The sequence below is a fragment of the Triturus cristatus genome, chromosome 12 (genome assembly GCF_964204655.1).
Source record: "Triturus cristatus chromosome 12, aTriCri1.1, whole genome shotgun sequence".
Taxonomy (NCBI): Eukaryota; Metazoa; Chordata; class Amphibia; order Caudata; family Salamandridae; genus Triturus; species Triturus cristatus.
In genome coordinates this window covers 605,760,401-605,779,229 of record NC_140595.1, presented here as the reverse complement: position 1 = coordinate 605,779,229, position 18,829 = coordinate 605,760,401, and the positions used below count along the sequence as shown (strand labels likewise).

Here is an 18,829-nt window from a genome sequence, read left to right as displayed (position 1 = left end):
CAGGATCCGATCTTAGATGTCCCACCTCCCAAATCTACTAAACAGCCTCAGAAGCGCAAACCTGAGTCAGAGGACACCTATCACATTCCTTTGAAGTGGAAGAATGTCAGTACTAACCCCTCTTCTCCACCACCACAGTCCCCTACACCACCTTCCCCACCATTAGAACATTTTACTTATAACACCAACTAACTCCACCATCACAGCCTGGATTATGATGGGAATGGTGCGGATGATCTTTTACTGGTAGATCCCTGGAAGGGCTACAACACTGATTAACCCACAGACAATGAGCCAGTCCTTTACCCTGCAAAACCTTCCCCTCCTGACGACAATGTAGGATATCTAGAATTACTGGCTAGAGCTGCAGAATATCACTGGGTACAATTACACAAGGAATCACTAGCGGAAGATTTCTTATTTGAAACGTTCAGTAACACACAAAGGTCTAGCCAGACACTCCCTATGCTCAAAGTCATGATGAGACATGCTGATGATATATTCAAAGACCCTGTTTGTATTCTTACCCCCAGAATAGACACAACATAAGCATGCTCTGTCTGATCCATCTTTTGTTAGAGGGCAGTTACCACTAGACTCTTGACTCGTCTGTAATGCCCGTAAATGGGCCAATTCACAAACATCAGGGGATGCGTCCCCTCCCCCCTCCCGACAGTCAAAATTGATAGACGCCTTGGGTTAAAGAGTAGCCGCCCAAGCAGAGAACCACTGGTGCATTGCCAACACCCAGACCCTACTAGCCAGATATGATAGAGCGTACTGGGATGAAAAGGAGCAATTGCTCCAATACCTCCCAGATGAGCACAAGGCTAAAGCTCAAGGTTAAGTGCAAGAAGGGAAACTCCTTTCCAATTCCTCTGTTAGGTGTGCTTTAGATGCTGCTGACACCACAGCTAGAGAGATCAACAGTAGTATTTTGCTGAGGAGGCATGCATGGTTAAGGATTTCTGGGTTTTAAACCTGAAGTCCAACAATCAATTTTAGATACTACATTTGACAAAGAGCATCTCTTCGGACCAGAAGTAGATAAGTCATTGGAGAAAATGAAAAAAGAAATGGAAGTGGCTAAGTCAATTGGGGCACTACTGTCTCCTTCTAATCGTGGCTCCTTTTAGTTGCTCCTTCTATCGTTGGGGGTATAAGACCATGTCCTCAGACAATACTGCTGCCTCGTACAAATGCAACAATCAATCCTCCTCCTTGAGGCTTCTTTAGAGGAGGGCACAGAGGTAACAATGGCAAAGGTTCTGTAACACATAATTCCCCCTCCCCTAACAAGCAGTGACATGCCTACCCTTCTCCCAGATCATTTAATACTGGTCGGGGTACGTCTTTTACAATTCCTCCCCATTTGTCAATCCATAACTTCAGACAAATGAGTGTTAGGAATTATCCAACATGGTTATTGCTTGGAGCTTACCTCAAATCCTCCTAACATTCCACCGCGTTCTCACAAAATGTCACCAGAACATTTATACCTGCTCAAACAGGAAGCCCAGTCTCTTGCTAAAAGTAGCCGTAGAGCCTGTGCCATTACAATATCAAGTGTCAGGCATGTATTCCCTGTATTTTCGAATCCCCAAAAAGGACGGCTCCTTGAGACCTATTCTAGAACTAAATCACTACATACTGTCAGAGCATTTTCACATGGTGACACTTTAACAAGTTCTCCCACTTCTACAGCAGGGCGACTTTGCCTACTCTAGACGTAAAAGACACATTTCCACATTCCAGTTCATCCCGCCCATCGCTAATATCTCAGATTTGTGATAGCGGATCAACATTACCAATTTAAAGTACTACCGTTTGGAGTCACCACTGCTTCCAAGGTATTTACCAAATGCCTGGCAGTAGTCGCAGCTCATCTAGGAAGACAACACATCCATGTCTTCCCATACCTGGACGAATGGCTCCTCAAAGCCAGCAGTTGCCAGAAGTGTCTCCAACACACTCCACGAACAATTCACTTACTACACCAATTAGTGTTTACAGTGAATGCATTGAAGTTGCAGCTACAGCCTTCCAACACACAAGCCCATTTGTGAGCCACCGTAGACACTCTAAGAGCTCTAGTCTCTCCCTGTGCAGCCAGAATTCTCATTATTCGGTCCCTTCTCACTCCGTTTCAACCCAACCAATCATTACCAGCCAGAGTATTCATGCAACTGCTAGGAATGATGGCGTCTTGCATCGTGATTGTTCTCTACGCAAGACTTCACATGCATCCCCTTCAAGAATGCTTAGCAAGTCAGTGGAACCAGTCGCATGGTCAATTGACTAATCAAGTGTTGGTAGCTGACCGCACCCACTCTCTGCAGTGGTGGAACCCACAAAATTTCTCCAAAGGGAGGCCTGTCATCGACCCTGTTCCACAGACCGTGCTAACTGCAGACGCATCACTCATTGGTTGGTGTGCTCACTTATACAATCACACAATCCAACGGTTGTGTAGTTTAAAATACAAGTCTCCATATAAATCACCTAGAGCTACTAGCAGTGTTTCTAGTGCTCAGAGCCTTTCAAATTCACCTCATAGGCAAAGCTGTCCTTGTCCGCACCGACAACATGACAGCTTCATATAGAAAAACAGGGATAGACGCACTCTCTCCAACTGTCGCACCTAGCACAAGTCATTTGGAAATGGGCTATACACCACAAGTTTATCTCCTGGCAGAGCATCTTCCAGGAATAAATCAGATTGCAGACCTTCTCAGCAGACCGAGGCAGCAAATCCACGAGTGGGAACTTCATCCCCAAGTTCTCGTCCCCTATTTTCATGAATGGGTAATTCCTACAGGGTCCCACACCCGCTCTCCAAAGGCAATTCCCTATGGATGAACTGGTCAGGGATATTTGCTTACGCTTTTCCACCTCTCCCACTCATTCCGCTGGTAGTTCGGAAGCTCAGGCAACCATCCCTCACACTGATTCTCATAGCTCCCACATGGGCACGTCAACCATGGATCACCACCATGCTGGAGCTGTCAGTAGTTCCACACCAAAAGCTGCATCTCATCTCCAGTCTCCTCACTCAGAGCCATGGAGAAATCTGGCATCCAAATCCCAAAGAACTCAATCTAGCGATCTGGCTCCTGAAGTCATAGTTTGGTTATTTACAATTACCACCTGACTGTATGAATATCCTAAAGGAGGCTAGGAAACCTACTACTAGGGCATGTTATGCAGCAAAGTGGAAACAGTTTGTTATCTATTGTAACAATATGAATCCGCTTGATGCTTCTGTGCAAAACATCATCTGTTACATTTACAGCAATCTGGATTAGCCAATACAGCCATTTGTTTACATCTAGCAGCATACTTACAAAACAGACCACACTTAACTCTATTCAGAGTAACCGTGATTAAGGCCTTTTTGGAAGGATTAAAAAGGGTGATACCACCATGAGTCCCACTCACACCAGTATGGAACTTAAACATAGTCCTTAAAAGGCTAATGGGTCCACCATTTGCACCAATGCCCAAATGTCAATTACAATTTCTCTCATTGAAGGTTGATTTCTCATCACAATCACTTCACTAAGGAGAGTTGGTGAACTCCAGCCATTAACTATACAAGAGCCTTTCTTTCAGCTTCACAAAGACAGTGGTATTCAAACCAATCCTAATTTTTTTCATAATGTAGTCTCTGCTTTTCATATCAATCAATCAGTTGAGTTGCCTGTGTTGAATCCTCAACCTGATTCTGTAGCAGAACGAGCTCTACACACACTTGATGTTAGAAGAGCTCTACTATATTATCCCCTTCGCCGCGGCAGGAATTCCGCTGCGGCGCTGGGGGGGGGGGGGTTTGGGGGCAGCGCGGTGGCGCTGTGCTCGTGACGGAACCGCTCCGTCACGAGCCACGGTTGAGCTGTGCTCATGACGGAGTGGTTCCGTCACGTCTCCGCCCACTGCGCTAATCACCCACACAGGCGGGGAATTAGCGCCGCGTGGGCGGAGCGGCGGCCAACGGCCGCAGCATGACGGAACCACTCCGTCATGAGCACAGCGCAACCGTGGCTCATGACGGAGTGGTTCCGTCATGAGCAGGGAAGGGGTTAAATAGAAAGAACAAAACAATTCCGCAAAACAAAGCAGCTTTTTGTTGCTTTTTCACCACCACACAAAGGCAATCACATATGTAAATCAGGCATTGCAAGATGGCTTTTGAAATGTATCCAGACATGTTATGTGAAAGCAAAAAGAACTTTGCTAATACACCCTAGAGAGCATTCCACTCACAAGATAGGGTCTACTATGGCCTTCTTAGGGAATATTCCCCTAGCTGACCTCTGTAAAGCAGCGACCTAGTCTACACCGCACACATTCACCAAGCACTATTGTGTAGATATGTTGGCGAGGCAACAAGCTAATGTAGGCCAGACAGTACTTAAAACACTGTTTCAAACAACTGCCACAGCTACAGGTCAGCCACCACTTTGGGAGTATACTGCTCTATAGTCTAAGCATGTGATCTACAGCTGACATGCCTTGAACGGATAATGTTACTTACCTAGTAAGCATCTGTTCTTGGAATGTAGAGCTGTAGATTCACATGCGCCCACCCGCCTCCCCTGTCTCCTGTAGTTGCAGTTTATCAGTTTACATACTTACACATGGACATCTGTACACTTACTAACTCCATTCTCGCCCTCTGCGGAAAAACAATCTAACAATGGAGTGGATGCCCATGCTCACTATCACTGAAATGAGAAGTCACCTTACCTCGTGACTGGAAAGACTTCTTCGAAGAAAAACAACTTGCAAACATCCGGACCCATCACTAGATGGCAGAAGTATGCAAAGCATGTCAATCTACAGCTCTACAAGCCAAGAACAGCTGCTTACTGGGTAAGTAACATTATCACTATTTCGCCTAGCAGCTTACATCCTTTGTATGCGTTATTCCTTAGTCTTGCTCTCTGGGAGCTTATTTCAGATAGGTTTCCAGATGCCTTTCTCCTTTGCACATTAACCCTGATCTCTGGGCAGTGGGAAGACTCTATCGTTTAGCACGTTAATGTGGTCTGGACACTTCCTGCCATCATGTCTTAGTTCTAGTTTGTGGGTGGCAATGCCACCTACATCTTACTACTTGCTACTGCGCATATGCCCTGCATACTTTATTTCTCGTCTCCTGGTACCTGTGCCATTTTGGCATGTGAATAATCCGAGAACCCCACTGGATTCCTGATGCTGTTTGGAGCCTGTACATGTGTAGCCATGTAATGGAACGTAGTGATGAAGCATGTGCTGTTCAAAGGCTACTTATTACTTGTAATACCACACAGTATTTCATTTGGGTGGGGGGGAGGGGTCATGCTGGTTTGAAAAGTTACTATTGGTCGACAGACTTGGCAATCAGTTGTAAAGCGGTTTCCGCCTTGCCAAAGTGTGAACCTGTTATCTAGAGGTTAAATATTAAAATCCTGTCTAAGGCACATTTGACCAGTAGAGCAATAAAACGACCGCGGTGCTTTCAGCTATGATGACTCATTACATTTTTGTACGTTGAGTGGTTTGAGAAGTTATTTTCCCTCTCCTCCTCTCTTAGGTACCCCACCAAGGTCCGGGACTGGCACTCTGCTTCTTAAAATCCTAGATGTAAATGACAACGCCCCTGAACCCGTCCCCAGAGATTTCCAAATCTGCATTCAGAACCCCCAACCACAAACCTTGAAGATTGTCGACCTGGATCTGGAACCGCACACCTTTCCATACACGGCGGAGCTCAGTGTGGCGTCGAAGGAAAACTGGACAGCGGAAGTGAATGGCAAGGGTGAGTGTTGGATGTGTTTGCTGTTCTGGATCCTTAGCTGGGGGGATTAATGGGAGGCTGAAATCCAGGTTTCTAAACTGCAAAAATGTAGACCAGTAATTAGCAGGCCACTTCAATTTGTTCTCTTCAGCGTGTACATGCAAGGTGGGATAGAGGCACCAAAGAATGATGAAGCCGCCCCAGTTCATGCTGCGTTGGTGATGGGGACATAAGCCTCCCTTGTACCATCACAGAGGTGACCTTATTTACGAGACTAAAAGATTACAGCCTTTGTATTTGATGGCATTGATGTTACTTTGAAACGCTGTTGTCTAGATCATAGTTCATTCTACACACATCATGGGGGGAATTGCCACTTTTGTACGCACCCCCAATGTTTACAGGGTTAGGGATCCTTGCACAGTGAGATGTTAACTTTTAGAAGTTGTGTTATTGGGCCAGATTCACTAAAACTTTTAGAAGACTCTGTGCTCACATGATTTTCATCTATGACTTGTCTAGGTTTATGACAAATTCTGAGGCTTTCTAAAGATGCATTTGAATATGCATGAATATCTACTCGTCATAGATTTCCTTGAAACTCATGTTCCTACAAACCGACCCCTGCAGAGTCTCACCTAGCACAAAAGTATACCTTTTCTGACCACCAGAGATTATATTTCCTGAGGTGAAAACAGCATAAAGCACCTACATTGAACACGTGGTGTTCTTTCGTGCCTTCCCTTTCACATTCAGCAAAAGCACTTGTGTTTTTCACCGCCATAGTCATACATGTGTTCCCTTAGTAGGAAACTACCAGCAAATGTATGTGTGAATGCCCACAAAGTTGGTGGATTTCTTGCTTTTGCATTGCTGCGCACCATTTCCCCGTATCATGTCACACGTCTTTTACAATCCCTAACCATATACTCAGTACTGTGGGCAATCCATTAGACTAGCGGCTTGTCTGCAGCATTACATTTCCTTTGAGGAGGAAAGGCTAACTCCGATTCTGTGAATTCAGATCCAGGCCAAACACATTCACACATCTGATTTCGGTTTCCGAACCGCGCTTGTTAGCATTGGCCAAGCTATGAGTGAGACCGGTAATTTGTTCACTACTATACATAGTTATTTGTCCGGGATCAAGTGGCAATCTGTGTCATAAGCAGGCAGTGTAGGAGAGGCATAATCCACTCATGCTCATCTTCGATCTCTCTCGTAGAGACTGTGGAGTAACGTTTGGCAGGTAAATGATGGTGGAAAGTGTGATAATATTCTCTGCCCATGTCCTTTTTCTGCTGCTTGTCAAGAGTTTATTAAGTCAGTCCAGCTCACCTGCTCTCGCTTCAAAATCCTAAAGTGAACTATGGAACATCGTTTTAGCTGCAAAAAGTTGTGATTTTCTCTCTAAAATTGTTCATCTTCGATGATCAGCTTGTCTTTGTCTGGTCCATAGTTCTAGTGATCACGCCCCTGAAGGAGCTAGAGCAGCGGACATACACCATTGCGGTGACGCTGGGGGACAGCCAAGGCGAGTCCAAGCTGACGACCATAGAGGCCACTGCCTGCAACTGCAATGGGGACAGCAAGGACTGCGAGTATAGAGATTATATTGCTGCAGGAATGGGTGTGCCTGCCATCCTTGGAATACTGGGTGCCATCTTGGCCTTGCTGAGTAAGTATCCCTTGTATTCCCATTTTTCATTGCGGTTTCAGTTGTTTGATTTAGACAATCCAAAACTGGTAGGAATCATCTTGCATCTATAGCCGTGTCTATTCTCATCCTTTTGTCCAACACTCCCCTGTAGTGGCAGCTACACACTTGCCTGCAATGCAGTTTGAATACACTCTGCCATATAAGCATGACAGCGAAACATTTCCCACACACACCACCCTACCGTCTCACACTTTCTGTCCATCCCTACATTAGAATCTAATGCTTTAGTGTCATCTTTCACTCCTTTTTGCTTCGAATTTAGACTTAGCCACAGTATCAAAACATGAGAGTGGAACCTCTGGTCCTCACTCCAGGCAAGCACTACCCATATAGGTCACATGATAGACACACGCTTAGTTCCATTAGTATACTAATGGAGTGGCGTGCTATCCACGTACAAACAGGATTCAATACCTCTCCAGTGGTGTGAAGCGCTATTTAAATGCAACTATAAAACAATATACAGAATGCAGGATATTTTTATATTATTTGCATTATCTTAGCGTGCTGGGGTAATTCTTTCTGCTGAGTCACGGTATGTTTGGATAATAGTTTGCAATGAATCGGGTCATGCAGGGGAAATCTTGGCTTGCCACAAAATGTTCTGGATGGAGTCTGAGAATGCTGGAACACAATTTTGCACTGCCTTCCATCGTGCTGACATAGTGTTATGCACAGATCCGGGCATGCTGTAATAATTTTTCTCATTGCATCGATCATAGCCCTCCTATGTTCAGAGGAAAGCATTTGGTCTATGTTGGCTTAGGATTTTTTTTCTTTGGCTTCTCTTACAGGGCCAACCTGTTAAGTATTAAGCCCATATCTTTATTGAGTGGCACGACATCTTTTTATTTTGGATGCAGTATGCCTTTTTTTGCCATGTTGAAACTTGACAAACTTTTTTAAACTAAACCCAGTGCATGCAGGTGTTCAGCTTAGACTTAGAGAAATTGGTACTCTGTGGTTGCTCCTCACAGGTGCCCAGTTTCAACTGCATGCACTTTTTTGCGTAGTAGGCACATCACTGCAAGATATTACAGATATGGAAGCTTTATTACATTATTTAACATTGGTGCACCTGAGATGGAAAGTGTATTCAAGAGTTAAACCCGTTCATTCTCAATTTTTCTTAGAAATGCTTTTTGACCCTGGAACACCACCAGGGCATCCACTCAACACCAGAGATTTTGCCTTACTCTTTAGAAACCGCTTTAGAAACAATTGTTTATATGTAGCACCAGAATAACGTAGGCTGTGGTAGAAGTGATGCAGTCAAGTGTATTGTGGCATGCTGCTTATTTGTGAGCTGCCTTTTTTCAGTCGGACAACTTGTTTTCAAGGGGAGGTTTTTCATGAAACCTTAAATGGTGTAGAGACTGTAAAGGGTGGTTTTCTACTATCATAGATGGATGCTTTTTTGCTTCTACGCACATGACACCTAATCCTCAATACATAGTTTTTTTCTTAAAGGCCTCTCACTTAGTACCTAAATTTAGGCTAACTTAAGGCTGCCCTAGATTCCTGCTGGAGATTAATCATGCCATACCATCACTATGTAAATTCAAATTTTAAGAGAAGTACTTTAAAATAAATATAGCAGGGCTAGTTGAGGACAAGAGGCAACAATGTGCAGTTACTTGTCCAGTGCCTCACCTTACAGGCTGTTGTATCTCGGAGACACAAAAAAAGGCCTGTTTTGGAAGGAGTTGAGATTTGTTCTGAATGGAGCAGGGAGGCACCCTTTTTGAAAAAAGGGCAATTGGTGAGCAACAGAAATATCTTGTAGGTGACGCGCACCAACAAACACCCTTAAAGTTTCAAGATGGTTGCTGCATCTTGGGTGCATCTGAAGTCCTTTGACATTGTCTGAGGCTCTTACCCTTTAGAGGTGACTATGTACACAGAGACTAGCAGATGAGGTCATGTGCCATCCAAGGTAGGGCACTGAGCACCAACTTCAAGGCCAGACATGCTGCTGCTATGTGGCCGTAAAGGAACCCAAGGAGGATACTGCTTGCTGGGTGATCTAGCCTAGCACTCCCTCTAAGCACATTAATGGAGATACTGCAGTGAATTCCTGACCTACCCAAGCACCATATATGGCATCTACCTAGCAGGTCAGATCCAAAGTCAGGCTGACAAAACTGAATCACATCAGGCTGACTGTAACTTGAAAGACCCGATTGCCCCTTGCTATTCACATTAGGCCCAGTAAGGAGGCAGCTGGATGTGGGTACAAGAAAAAACAAACTACAAAATCCAAGAAGATTTATTTTTTCATTACTGATCCCCTCTGCCAGAAAGATTTTTCAGGGATCTCCTTGGTCCTAATGATCCAAAAACCTAGAATAATTATTTGGGGGGAAACATTTTTTGACAGAATGCCTTCCCTGTAAGGACTATATTTTTTTTAAAACAAAAAGAAAAAACACACATTGTGTTGACCTAAGGTTTATTCCAAGTGAGTGGCAAAGTCAAAACAGCCATTTAGCACTTGTTGAAGGAAAACGTTGAAAGTGTTAAAATCTGTGATTGTATATTTGGGAAAGTGACAACTACTTTTCAACACTATCTTAGCTTTAACAAACCTCAAACGGCGTTTGGCGTTCAGGATAGAAACTCTTGAAATCAAAATGAGAGCAGTTTGTGTGACTGTCTTTGGGGCACAGCCCAGACTAGATGTGTTGATCCCTGGATGTTGATCAACTTTGTTAGTACCTTCAGCAAGACCATCTACAGGAAAGTTTCCTTTATCACTCAGCACTTTTAGGTAAAAGTGACGAGACGAAAATAGTCATAAAGTGAGCATTCTTTTGAAGTGCAAGTAGCTGGCGATTTTCTGCTACACAACTAGTTTGGTGCATGCCTGGGGGGGAAATGGACACTGCCATTTATATAGGTGGTTACCACCTGCTTAGTGGAAGCTCTTAGAAAGCTATCCTTTTGACTTAAAACCTTCAATTTTTTAGGTTTGTTCTCCCTACTTTATTGCGCTGCGTCAGTGGGTGGTGAGTCTGAGAACTTTCATTGCTCAATAAAGTGATCTCTTGCTTATCTATGCTAATAACTTCATATTCGACCTCCCTAAATAAAGTTTGCTTGGGCTAGCTAAAAGTGTAAAACTGGGTTTTACCAGAGTGTTCACAACATCCTGCAGCCTTTGCTACAGCATATCTCTACCCCCTCCAGATGTCCTCTCTTTTCACTTACACAACTCTCGTCACTATTTGCATGGACCACAACGTGATCTCTCTCTGCACTTATTGTAATGTCCCTATTGTCATGCATTATCTGAATCTAGGCAACTTTCTGCCATTCTCCGGTTCCCAATTGATATTCTACCTCAAAATATAGTAAGTACTTTTGATCTTGTAACCTGTTTAGCATTTTTTGTTTGAAATGCTCAAAAACAAATTAATAGAAATACCTTAAGAACTTCTATAATTTCCTCCCATAGGTAGTGGAACAATTTTCCATCTAAAAAAAAAAGTGCTTCAGGTTCAATCCAGTCTGGCTCCTTGTCCTCAAAATCCTATATTAATGTACAAGATAGAGCTGGCCTGCCTGCATGAGGAGCAGTGCTTATTTTGTGTTGGTTGTTGTAGGTGGTGGGTACCAGCACTCATTTTTGAGGACCGGGATGCATTTTCCATCATATGACTCTGACTCCCACAGCAAATGAGAGCAAAGCAGAAAAGGGAAAAAGGAGGCAAAATATGGCTAAACTGCAACAAAGGAAGAATTTATTTTCTGATGTGGGTTCATCTATTTTCGTGAATGCAAGATCATGAAGGGGATGAACTGTTATTTTGTTTCTGGCCTTTTCCTCCTAATATGTTCGTAAACAACCAACCGGATGGATTACAGATGCTATCGTTATTCTGTTCTAATTGTATAAGTAGGAAGCTGGCTCTCTATATAGTGCATCAAAAATGAGGTACTCTGTGCAGAGAATCCAGGCAACCCTTATTGGTTTACAGAAGCAAAAATGAGAACTAAATGCTGAGTTTTTTTTGGTGTCGTGAGCAAGCAGTTTAGGTTTATCAGAGGATGGTGGTAAGCATTTGTTGTACACAAAGAGGCAGGGGGTGAAGTCCAAAGTACTACCAACAGTTAAAGCTTACCTGCTCTGGAGCATCAGGGTACAGAGGTGCTTGTAATCTTACTTGTTACTCTGTGAGGTGGGACCCAAAAACAGGCTGCACAGGGGGACTTGGGGACTATTCTGGGAGTTCCCTATTGGGGGGAGGGGGGTGGCGGGGGGTCGGTTCACCAGGCTCCAGGGAACAAAGCAGCATTGTCAATTTTTGGTAACCTGGCCTGGTTGCTTAGGAGCAGAAGGGTTTGGTCGGCTGGGCTAGTGCATCGCAGGGCCATGCGGTTGTCTGTCTCGCCTGTTGAGGTTGCAAAAGATCAGGACAGCCTGGCCACTCTGGAAGTGGGTCTCAGCAGTGCTGATGTCCCTTGATGGCTATTCGGTCTCGGTGCTGTTGGTGGCCCGACTGGACTTAAACAGGGCTTGGTTGCTACAAGGGGTTTAGTACCCCGGGTAGTGGTGCTGTGCAGCTCCCGTTGGTCCTGGCATCTTCTCACTTGGTGGGGAGATGAATCTGACCTTCTGAAGCAGAGACCTCTTTCTGGGTGGCTGCTGTGTTGGTACGATCGGGAAGTGGCAGTTTCGGTAAACCGGACTCTGCTGTTTCTGTGCCTGCGGACTACAGGGGAGTGGCTCCTCTACTCCAAGGGAGATTTCTGGCAATTTGCGAAGGGCTGGCAGTCTACTGGGGTTCTTGGTAGAGGCTCCGCTGCAGGATGCGTCTGTTTCTTCCTGTTTGTCGAGACTGGTGCAGGCAGGCAAGGTTTGGCACCAAAAGTCCACACCAAATCCTAAGTTCTCGTTTTTGCAGCTCTTCTTTGTCCTCTTCTTCTGGATCCATCGAATCTGAGTTCCTGCCATCAGGGGTGCCACCTAAATACTCAATTTAGGGGTGTTAAGGGGAGTGATAGGTAGTAGCCAATATGCTACTTGCCTTTAGTGTAACTACACACCCTATAGGACCACTCCCTGTGGGAAATGGGCATAACCCTGACCCAATGAGCATAATTCCACCAAAAACCAAGATGGTGGAATTCTAGATTTTGTGTTCACATCAGGTAGCCCACCTTACGGGTGGAACTAGACTCTTGTTTAGCTAATTTCCCCCCTGTCCTGATGCCAAATAGGCCCAGGGCAGGGGGTGGCATATCCCCTGTCTGAGGGAAGTCTGGATCTCATATTAAAGGTGTCGGAGCCCTTTGAAGTCTCCTACCTTGATATGCTGATTACTTAGCCATCCAGCTTGGAGGAAGTGACACCTCTGGCCAGGGTAGGCATTGTTTCTGCCCTCCAAGAGCGTGGGCTCTCACCTGCGGGGAAGTCGGAAACCTGTTTGTGGTGGCAGGCTGGTCTACACCAATCAGCCATTACACTAGAGGTTGGTAGGTTTTCCGGAGGTACCTATGAGGTGCCCTCTGGGTGCATGTATTAATAAATCCATTACTGGAATCAGTGTGGGTTTATTAGTACAAGATGTTTGATATCTAACCTCTTTGGTTCAGGAAGCCCTCCTGTACCTGGAGAACTATTAATAACTAGTGCCCAGTGCATATACTCAAGATGGCTTCCCTGCTCACTGGCAAAGTCCAAGAATCACCTTGTTGCCTCTACCTCCTTCAACACCCTCAGAATGCTCCGGAAGGTCTTCAGATGGATCCCAATGACACCAGAAGAACCGTCATTCAATCTGTCATCACCAGTCGACTTGACTATGCCGGAACCACCGCCCTCCTCCTCAAGCGCCTCCAAATAATCCAGAATGCATCCTGGACCTGCCCAGACAATCCCACATCACCCCACCCACCTCCGCAGCCTGCTCTGGCTCCCCGTCAAGAAGGGAGGTCACTTCAAGGTGCTCATGCACTTCTACAAAACCCTCCATAACACAGGCCCAGAATACCTGAACAATCGCCTGACCATCCACCAACCCACCGAATACCTGCGATCTGCCACCCTGCTCCTTGCCACCATCCCCCTGCATCCATCATACCCAAACCAGAGGACGCATCTTACTTCCACCTCGCAGACAAAGCCTGGAACGATCTCCCCGCCCACCTCCCAACATCTACCTCCCTCGCCGACTTAAGGAGTAGACTCTAGACCTGGCTGTTAATGTAGCTCCACCTCACACAAGCGCCTGGATACCGTTCGGGTTGATTAGCGTGCTCTACAAGGCCTGACTGATTGACTGATTGATTGAAGAATTGACATGGACCTCCACAGGGGCATATCTGCTCATGCACATTTGTCCTCATAGGTAATATAATGCACCCTGCCATAGGCCTGTGAGGCCTGCAGCAGGGGTGACTTGCATATTTTACCTAGAGTGTCTGCAAGCAGAGCACAGAGGAGGTGTGCCATTTCGTGTCTTCACTTTTCTCTGCTCCATGTCACGCAGCCTGCAATGGCAGTTTACATGACTGTGGTGAGGGGTCCCTTAGGGTGGCACAATTCATGCTGCAACCCTTAGCGACCCTCTTTAGTACCCATGCCTTAGTTACCTGGGGGTACCATTTACTAGGGACTTACAGGGGTGCTAAAGGTATTGCCAATTGGGGGAACAATTGTACAGTATTAGGGAAAGATCTGGCACTGGGGACCTGATAGCTGGAACCAAGTGCACTTTCTGTCAAAATTGCATCAATTACCATGCAAAAAGTGGGGATGACCATGTCAAAAAGGGGTCGGCGCTTTCCTACAGCATAAAAGACCTATGTTGCCAATAGCTTTTGCCATGTAATTCGTTTGTAGATTTTCTTTCTAGGGATCATTATGATTAGCTGGCAATGTAATAATAAACCAATCATTTTTCTTATATTCTTATTTTTGCAGTTTCCTGTTTGATGTTTCTTTAATAAAGTTGTATGAATAAAAAAGGGATAAAGTAGGATGAAAAAGAAACCACATGGGTGAGATTAAGATGACGTGTAGGGTGGGTGGAAGAAATCAGCATGAGATTAAATCAAAACAAGACCATCTTGACATTCGGCAAAAATGGCATTCTGCAGTGCTGTAGGCGGGGACATAAAACATTGGCAATTATGTTTTTTAAAAACAAATTAAGCACAGACATCAAAGGTTAAAACAATGCTGGAACTTGATTGCCCCACAGCTGGTATACGAGGGCCTGGCCCGTGCCAGAGTTTCAAAATCATCACTGTCTATATAATGTATTCCCATCTAGATTCCTGTAAATGTATTGTATGTGAAGATCAAGAAAGTCTGTCGTATATCTACCCCTCATTGGAGACACTATTTTGAGGAGTAGGCTCAAACAAGACATTTCAGTGATGTCTTCATATCCTTGTAGATTAACAGACGGGTGTATGAAAAGTAAGAAACTTACTACAGTTCTTTTTGCCATTGCTTCGCTCCGCCACTAGGAAATTGACGTAACGGTGATTCCACAGCTGGTTCTTTAAATATTTGTTAAGATTTGAATGATTTTAGAGTTGTGCTGTGGGGTTACTGATGTTTCCTACTTGCTGCATTACTGCTGAGCGGTGCAATAATAGTGGGTGTTATATCTATGGTTAGCTCATGTTATTTCTTATGAAGTCCAAAACCGATAATATTACTCTGTTCTGTTGTCTTGTCCAGTCCTGCTGCTGCTCCTCCTGTTGTTTGTTCGGAAGAAGAGGGTGGTGAAAGAGCCTTTGTTGCCCCCAGAGGATGACACACGGGATAATGTTTATTACTACGACGAAGAAGGAGGTGGAGAAGAAGACCAGGTACAAAATGAATGGTCATTCAAAAGCCTTGTTTCAGTTTGTGTGCATATATTCAGTGTGATAAGGCATATCTGGTTGGTCAGAAGGGTGCATTAGTTCTGAAGTGTTCAAAAGACCCTGCCTTCAGCATGTTTACAAATGGCACAGCTTGACTCGAGCTTACATTGGTCTGGACCATACCCAAGCCTTTGAGTCAATAGAGACGCTTACACTATGGGCCAGTGCCTGGGGCATGGAGGTGCATATAGGTTTGTATTTATATTCAATGCAGATGTATTGTCATCATGCTTCAGCCTTGTTTGTTCCTATGCCTAACAGGGATAAGATAAGCTGTTGATATTGTGATGCTCACTATTTACCCTCTGAATCATTCAAAAAATGCATGCCTCCTAAATGTGGATGATGCTGTCTAACTGAGTTTAGCCTCTGCAAAATGTATTGCTAATGGGATGTTAACTCATTAAATTGAGAGGTCTTGGCCTAATTTATATAATAGAAAAATTATCCACTTTAGAAGAGAGCTGAGAAATTTAGTTTAACATTGAATCGTTGTGGGATTAAGGAGGTTAGGTTCTAAATCTAGCTTTATATTATATTGTCTAGCGCTGGTAGTCAGGCACTTAATTTCTCAATTTTATTATGCAAGTAGTCAGTATGAACATTCAGGCACATTCATTCCAAGAAGGAGCATCAAATGATACCTATGACTACTGTATTCGCAAAACTGAGATAAAGTGTCAACTTTAAGCATCCTTCAGCGGATATATGAAGGATACTTATCGAGTAACTGTATTCTGCAATAATGCCAACATGACGAGAAAGGAGGCTGAATAACTCGGTAGCTTATAAATATCCCCAGAAACCAGGGATGACTTTGTTCATCCACAATGACCATCAATCTTTTGTATTATTTTTTTGTTGCGTCCTTGGTTTGGTTCACTTGGCAAAAATGTTTTTTCTCCAAACTGGAAAATAGTTGTTGAAGAAAGTACAATAAAATTATGCAATGTTTGGTTGGTTTCATTGGTTTTGCAGCTTACCTCTCTGCACTATTCAGCTAATCCAGAGCTCTTGAGAGTTAGACTGTGAAGTCTTGCCATTAGGTCAAAACTTTAATTCTGTTGATTCATGAGAAACACCTTGGTTAAACATTGTTCCCAAATATTATGGGTCTTGAAACCATTACTGTTTGTACAATCGTATTTGACAGGCAACCCTTTTTGATAATTTTAATTTTTTTTGTATACAATCCTTGCAGGACTACGATCTGAGCCAGTTGCACAGAGGTTTGGATGCCCGTCCTGATGTTATGCGTAATGATGTTGCACCAACTCTTGCAGCTGCTCCCCAATACCGTCCTCGCCCAGCTAACCCTGATGAAATTGGAAATTTCATTGATGAGGTGAGTGGAGAATGCCACAGAACTAGGTTCTGGCTCTTTTTTTTAAATTTTGTTTTATTAAACAGGTTTAATATCTTCAACACAGGTACAGTTCCATCAGATCAATGACAGGGCATACAGCGGCATCAATGTATACAGACTTAGGAAAATGAGGGTTGGGAGTTATGATGTGGGGGAACTCTCACATTCGGGGTCGTCTGGGGGGGCATATATAAAACCTCGATATGCATTCCAGGGAGACCAGATTCTTGGACCACTTTCGGGGACAGCCCCGAGCTGCATAGACCGTCTTTTCCCTCAACATACATCAGTCGAGGTCCGTTTTCCAATCTGACTCTTGGGGCTTGCGCCGCCCCCCAGAGTTGAGCGATGTTTCTTTTGGGGATCATGCAGCCCAGCGTCGCCCATTGTATAGCATGTGAGTTCAGGTCGGTGGGCTCCCAGATATTGAGGAGGCATCTGGGGGCTTCCGGCTGTATAGGGAGTCCGACCACCTGGCTCGTGATGTTATGAATGTCTCGCCAGTAGGCCTGTATGGCGTCGCAGTGCCAAATTATGTGGGTGAACGTGTCCAGCTGGGTGCATCCCCGTCTGCAGTGACCATCTGCTGAACTACCCATGTGAATCAATTGGGGTCCCGTGATGTAAACTCTATGTAGGATTTTCAGCTGCACAAGACTGACGCGTGCTGAAATGGCAACCGTTTTGGGGGAGGAGACTGCGGTCTGCCAAGTTTCATCGTCCAACTCTATACCATCCTTCACCCATTTCTCTCGCAAAGGCATCAGTGGATTGTCCATGTTGTTAATGAGTTTCCTATATGTTAAGGAGATGGCCCTCTCCGGCAGATAGCCATCTAGCAGTCTGTCCTCCAGTGGTGAATAGTCAGGTGGGGAAGTGTCGTGAGGTAGTGTGGTTAGCAGTGCGTGACGCACCTGCAAGTAGTGGAAGCGCTCTGAGTCTGCCATGGAATATTGAAGTTGGAGGAAGTCAAAAGACTTAACGTCATTTTTATCCCATAGGTCTCTAATATGTGAAATGCCAATTAGGTCCCATTTATCAAAACCTTGCGAGTTGCCCAAGTCCCCGAGTTTCTGGGAGTCCCATAGGGGTGTGGAAAGGGTCAGTTTATTGGTCAAGCCCAACGAGGCGGTTGCTGCGTGCCAGATGTGGACGGAGTGCTTGGTGGGGCCAGTGAGCGGGTATCTGTTTGGCTTTGAATAAAGAGCCTTAGCAAAGGCACCGCTGGGAAGGAGGTACCTATCCATGCCATACCCAGGATCATCAGGCCGCCCGTACGTGCAGTGGTTTATCGCCGTTAAGTTCTGGCTCTTCTTGGTTTATAATTTTTAAGATGTACCGCACGTATGAATTCACAACATGGAATAAAATGTGCTGTTTGCAATCGTGCACCCTGTTTCCAATAATAAGACACTTAGGATGTTAAAGGTAAGAAGCCTATGAAACCTTCATTGCAAAGGTCACAATTGCAGCATACTGCTGATCAGCACATTGGTAGGTTAAACAACTGCAGTCCTGAAGCAAAACATTAGTAACCATTATCTACTTGTAATTAATATTATTTCTCATTGAATAGTCATAAGTTAAGTATCCAGATATCCATTTCATGATCTATTCTTGTGACCTAAATGATCTTGGGGTTACTGACCAGTATACCTCTAGGGTACTATAGCTTATTACTTGTATCCTAGGGTTACAGGTACCATTGCAGTGAGGGTTGATCCAAGAGGTGGTAGTGTTGGAACTCAGATGCAGCATGGTACAGTAATTACACTCCATATCCAGTTAGAGCTAAATACATTGAAAACCCTAGCCTGTGTGTCCCCTCGCTCTTTCTCTTCTGTCTGTCTGCTCCCTACGACTGCCCTCTCTGCCTCCATTCTTGCCCTGTCAACTCTTTTTGCTTGTCTCTAATAGTAAGCTGCTGACCTGGAAGATTAGCCTTTTGGTTGTAGTTATCTGGCCCAAAGATAAGTGAAATGCAGAGGTCCCCAGACAGATTCAGAACGGTGCAGATATTTTAACAAAGATGTGGTGATTTTTATATTTGTAACCTTCGTGTTTGAGGCATGTGTGACTG

General features: G+C 44.6%; 1 protein-coding gene across 2 annotated transcripts in view; it reads left to right on the top strand.

Annotated features, from left to right (window-relative positions):
• CDH1 (cadherin 1) overlaps positions 1-18,829 on the top strand; it is a 186,782-nt gene that overhangs the window by 142,146 nt on the left and 25,807 nt on the right. For both annotated transcript variants that reach the window (XM_085639938.1, XM_085639939.1), the window contains exons 12-15: positions 5,576-5,800; positions 7,239-7,457; positions 15,196-15,326; positions 16,585-16,728. In XM_085639938.1, the coding sequence (XP_085496064.1) occupies positions 5,576-5,800; positions 7,239-7,457; positions 15,196-15,326; positions 16,585-16,728 (719 nt within the window). The remainder of the gene's footprint in view (positions 1-5,575; positions 5,801-7,238; positions 7,458-15,195; positions 15,327-16,584; positions 16,729-18,829) is intronic.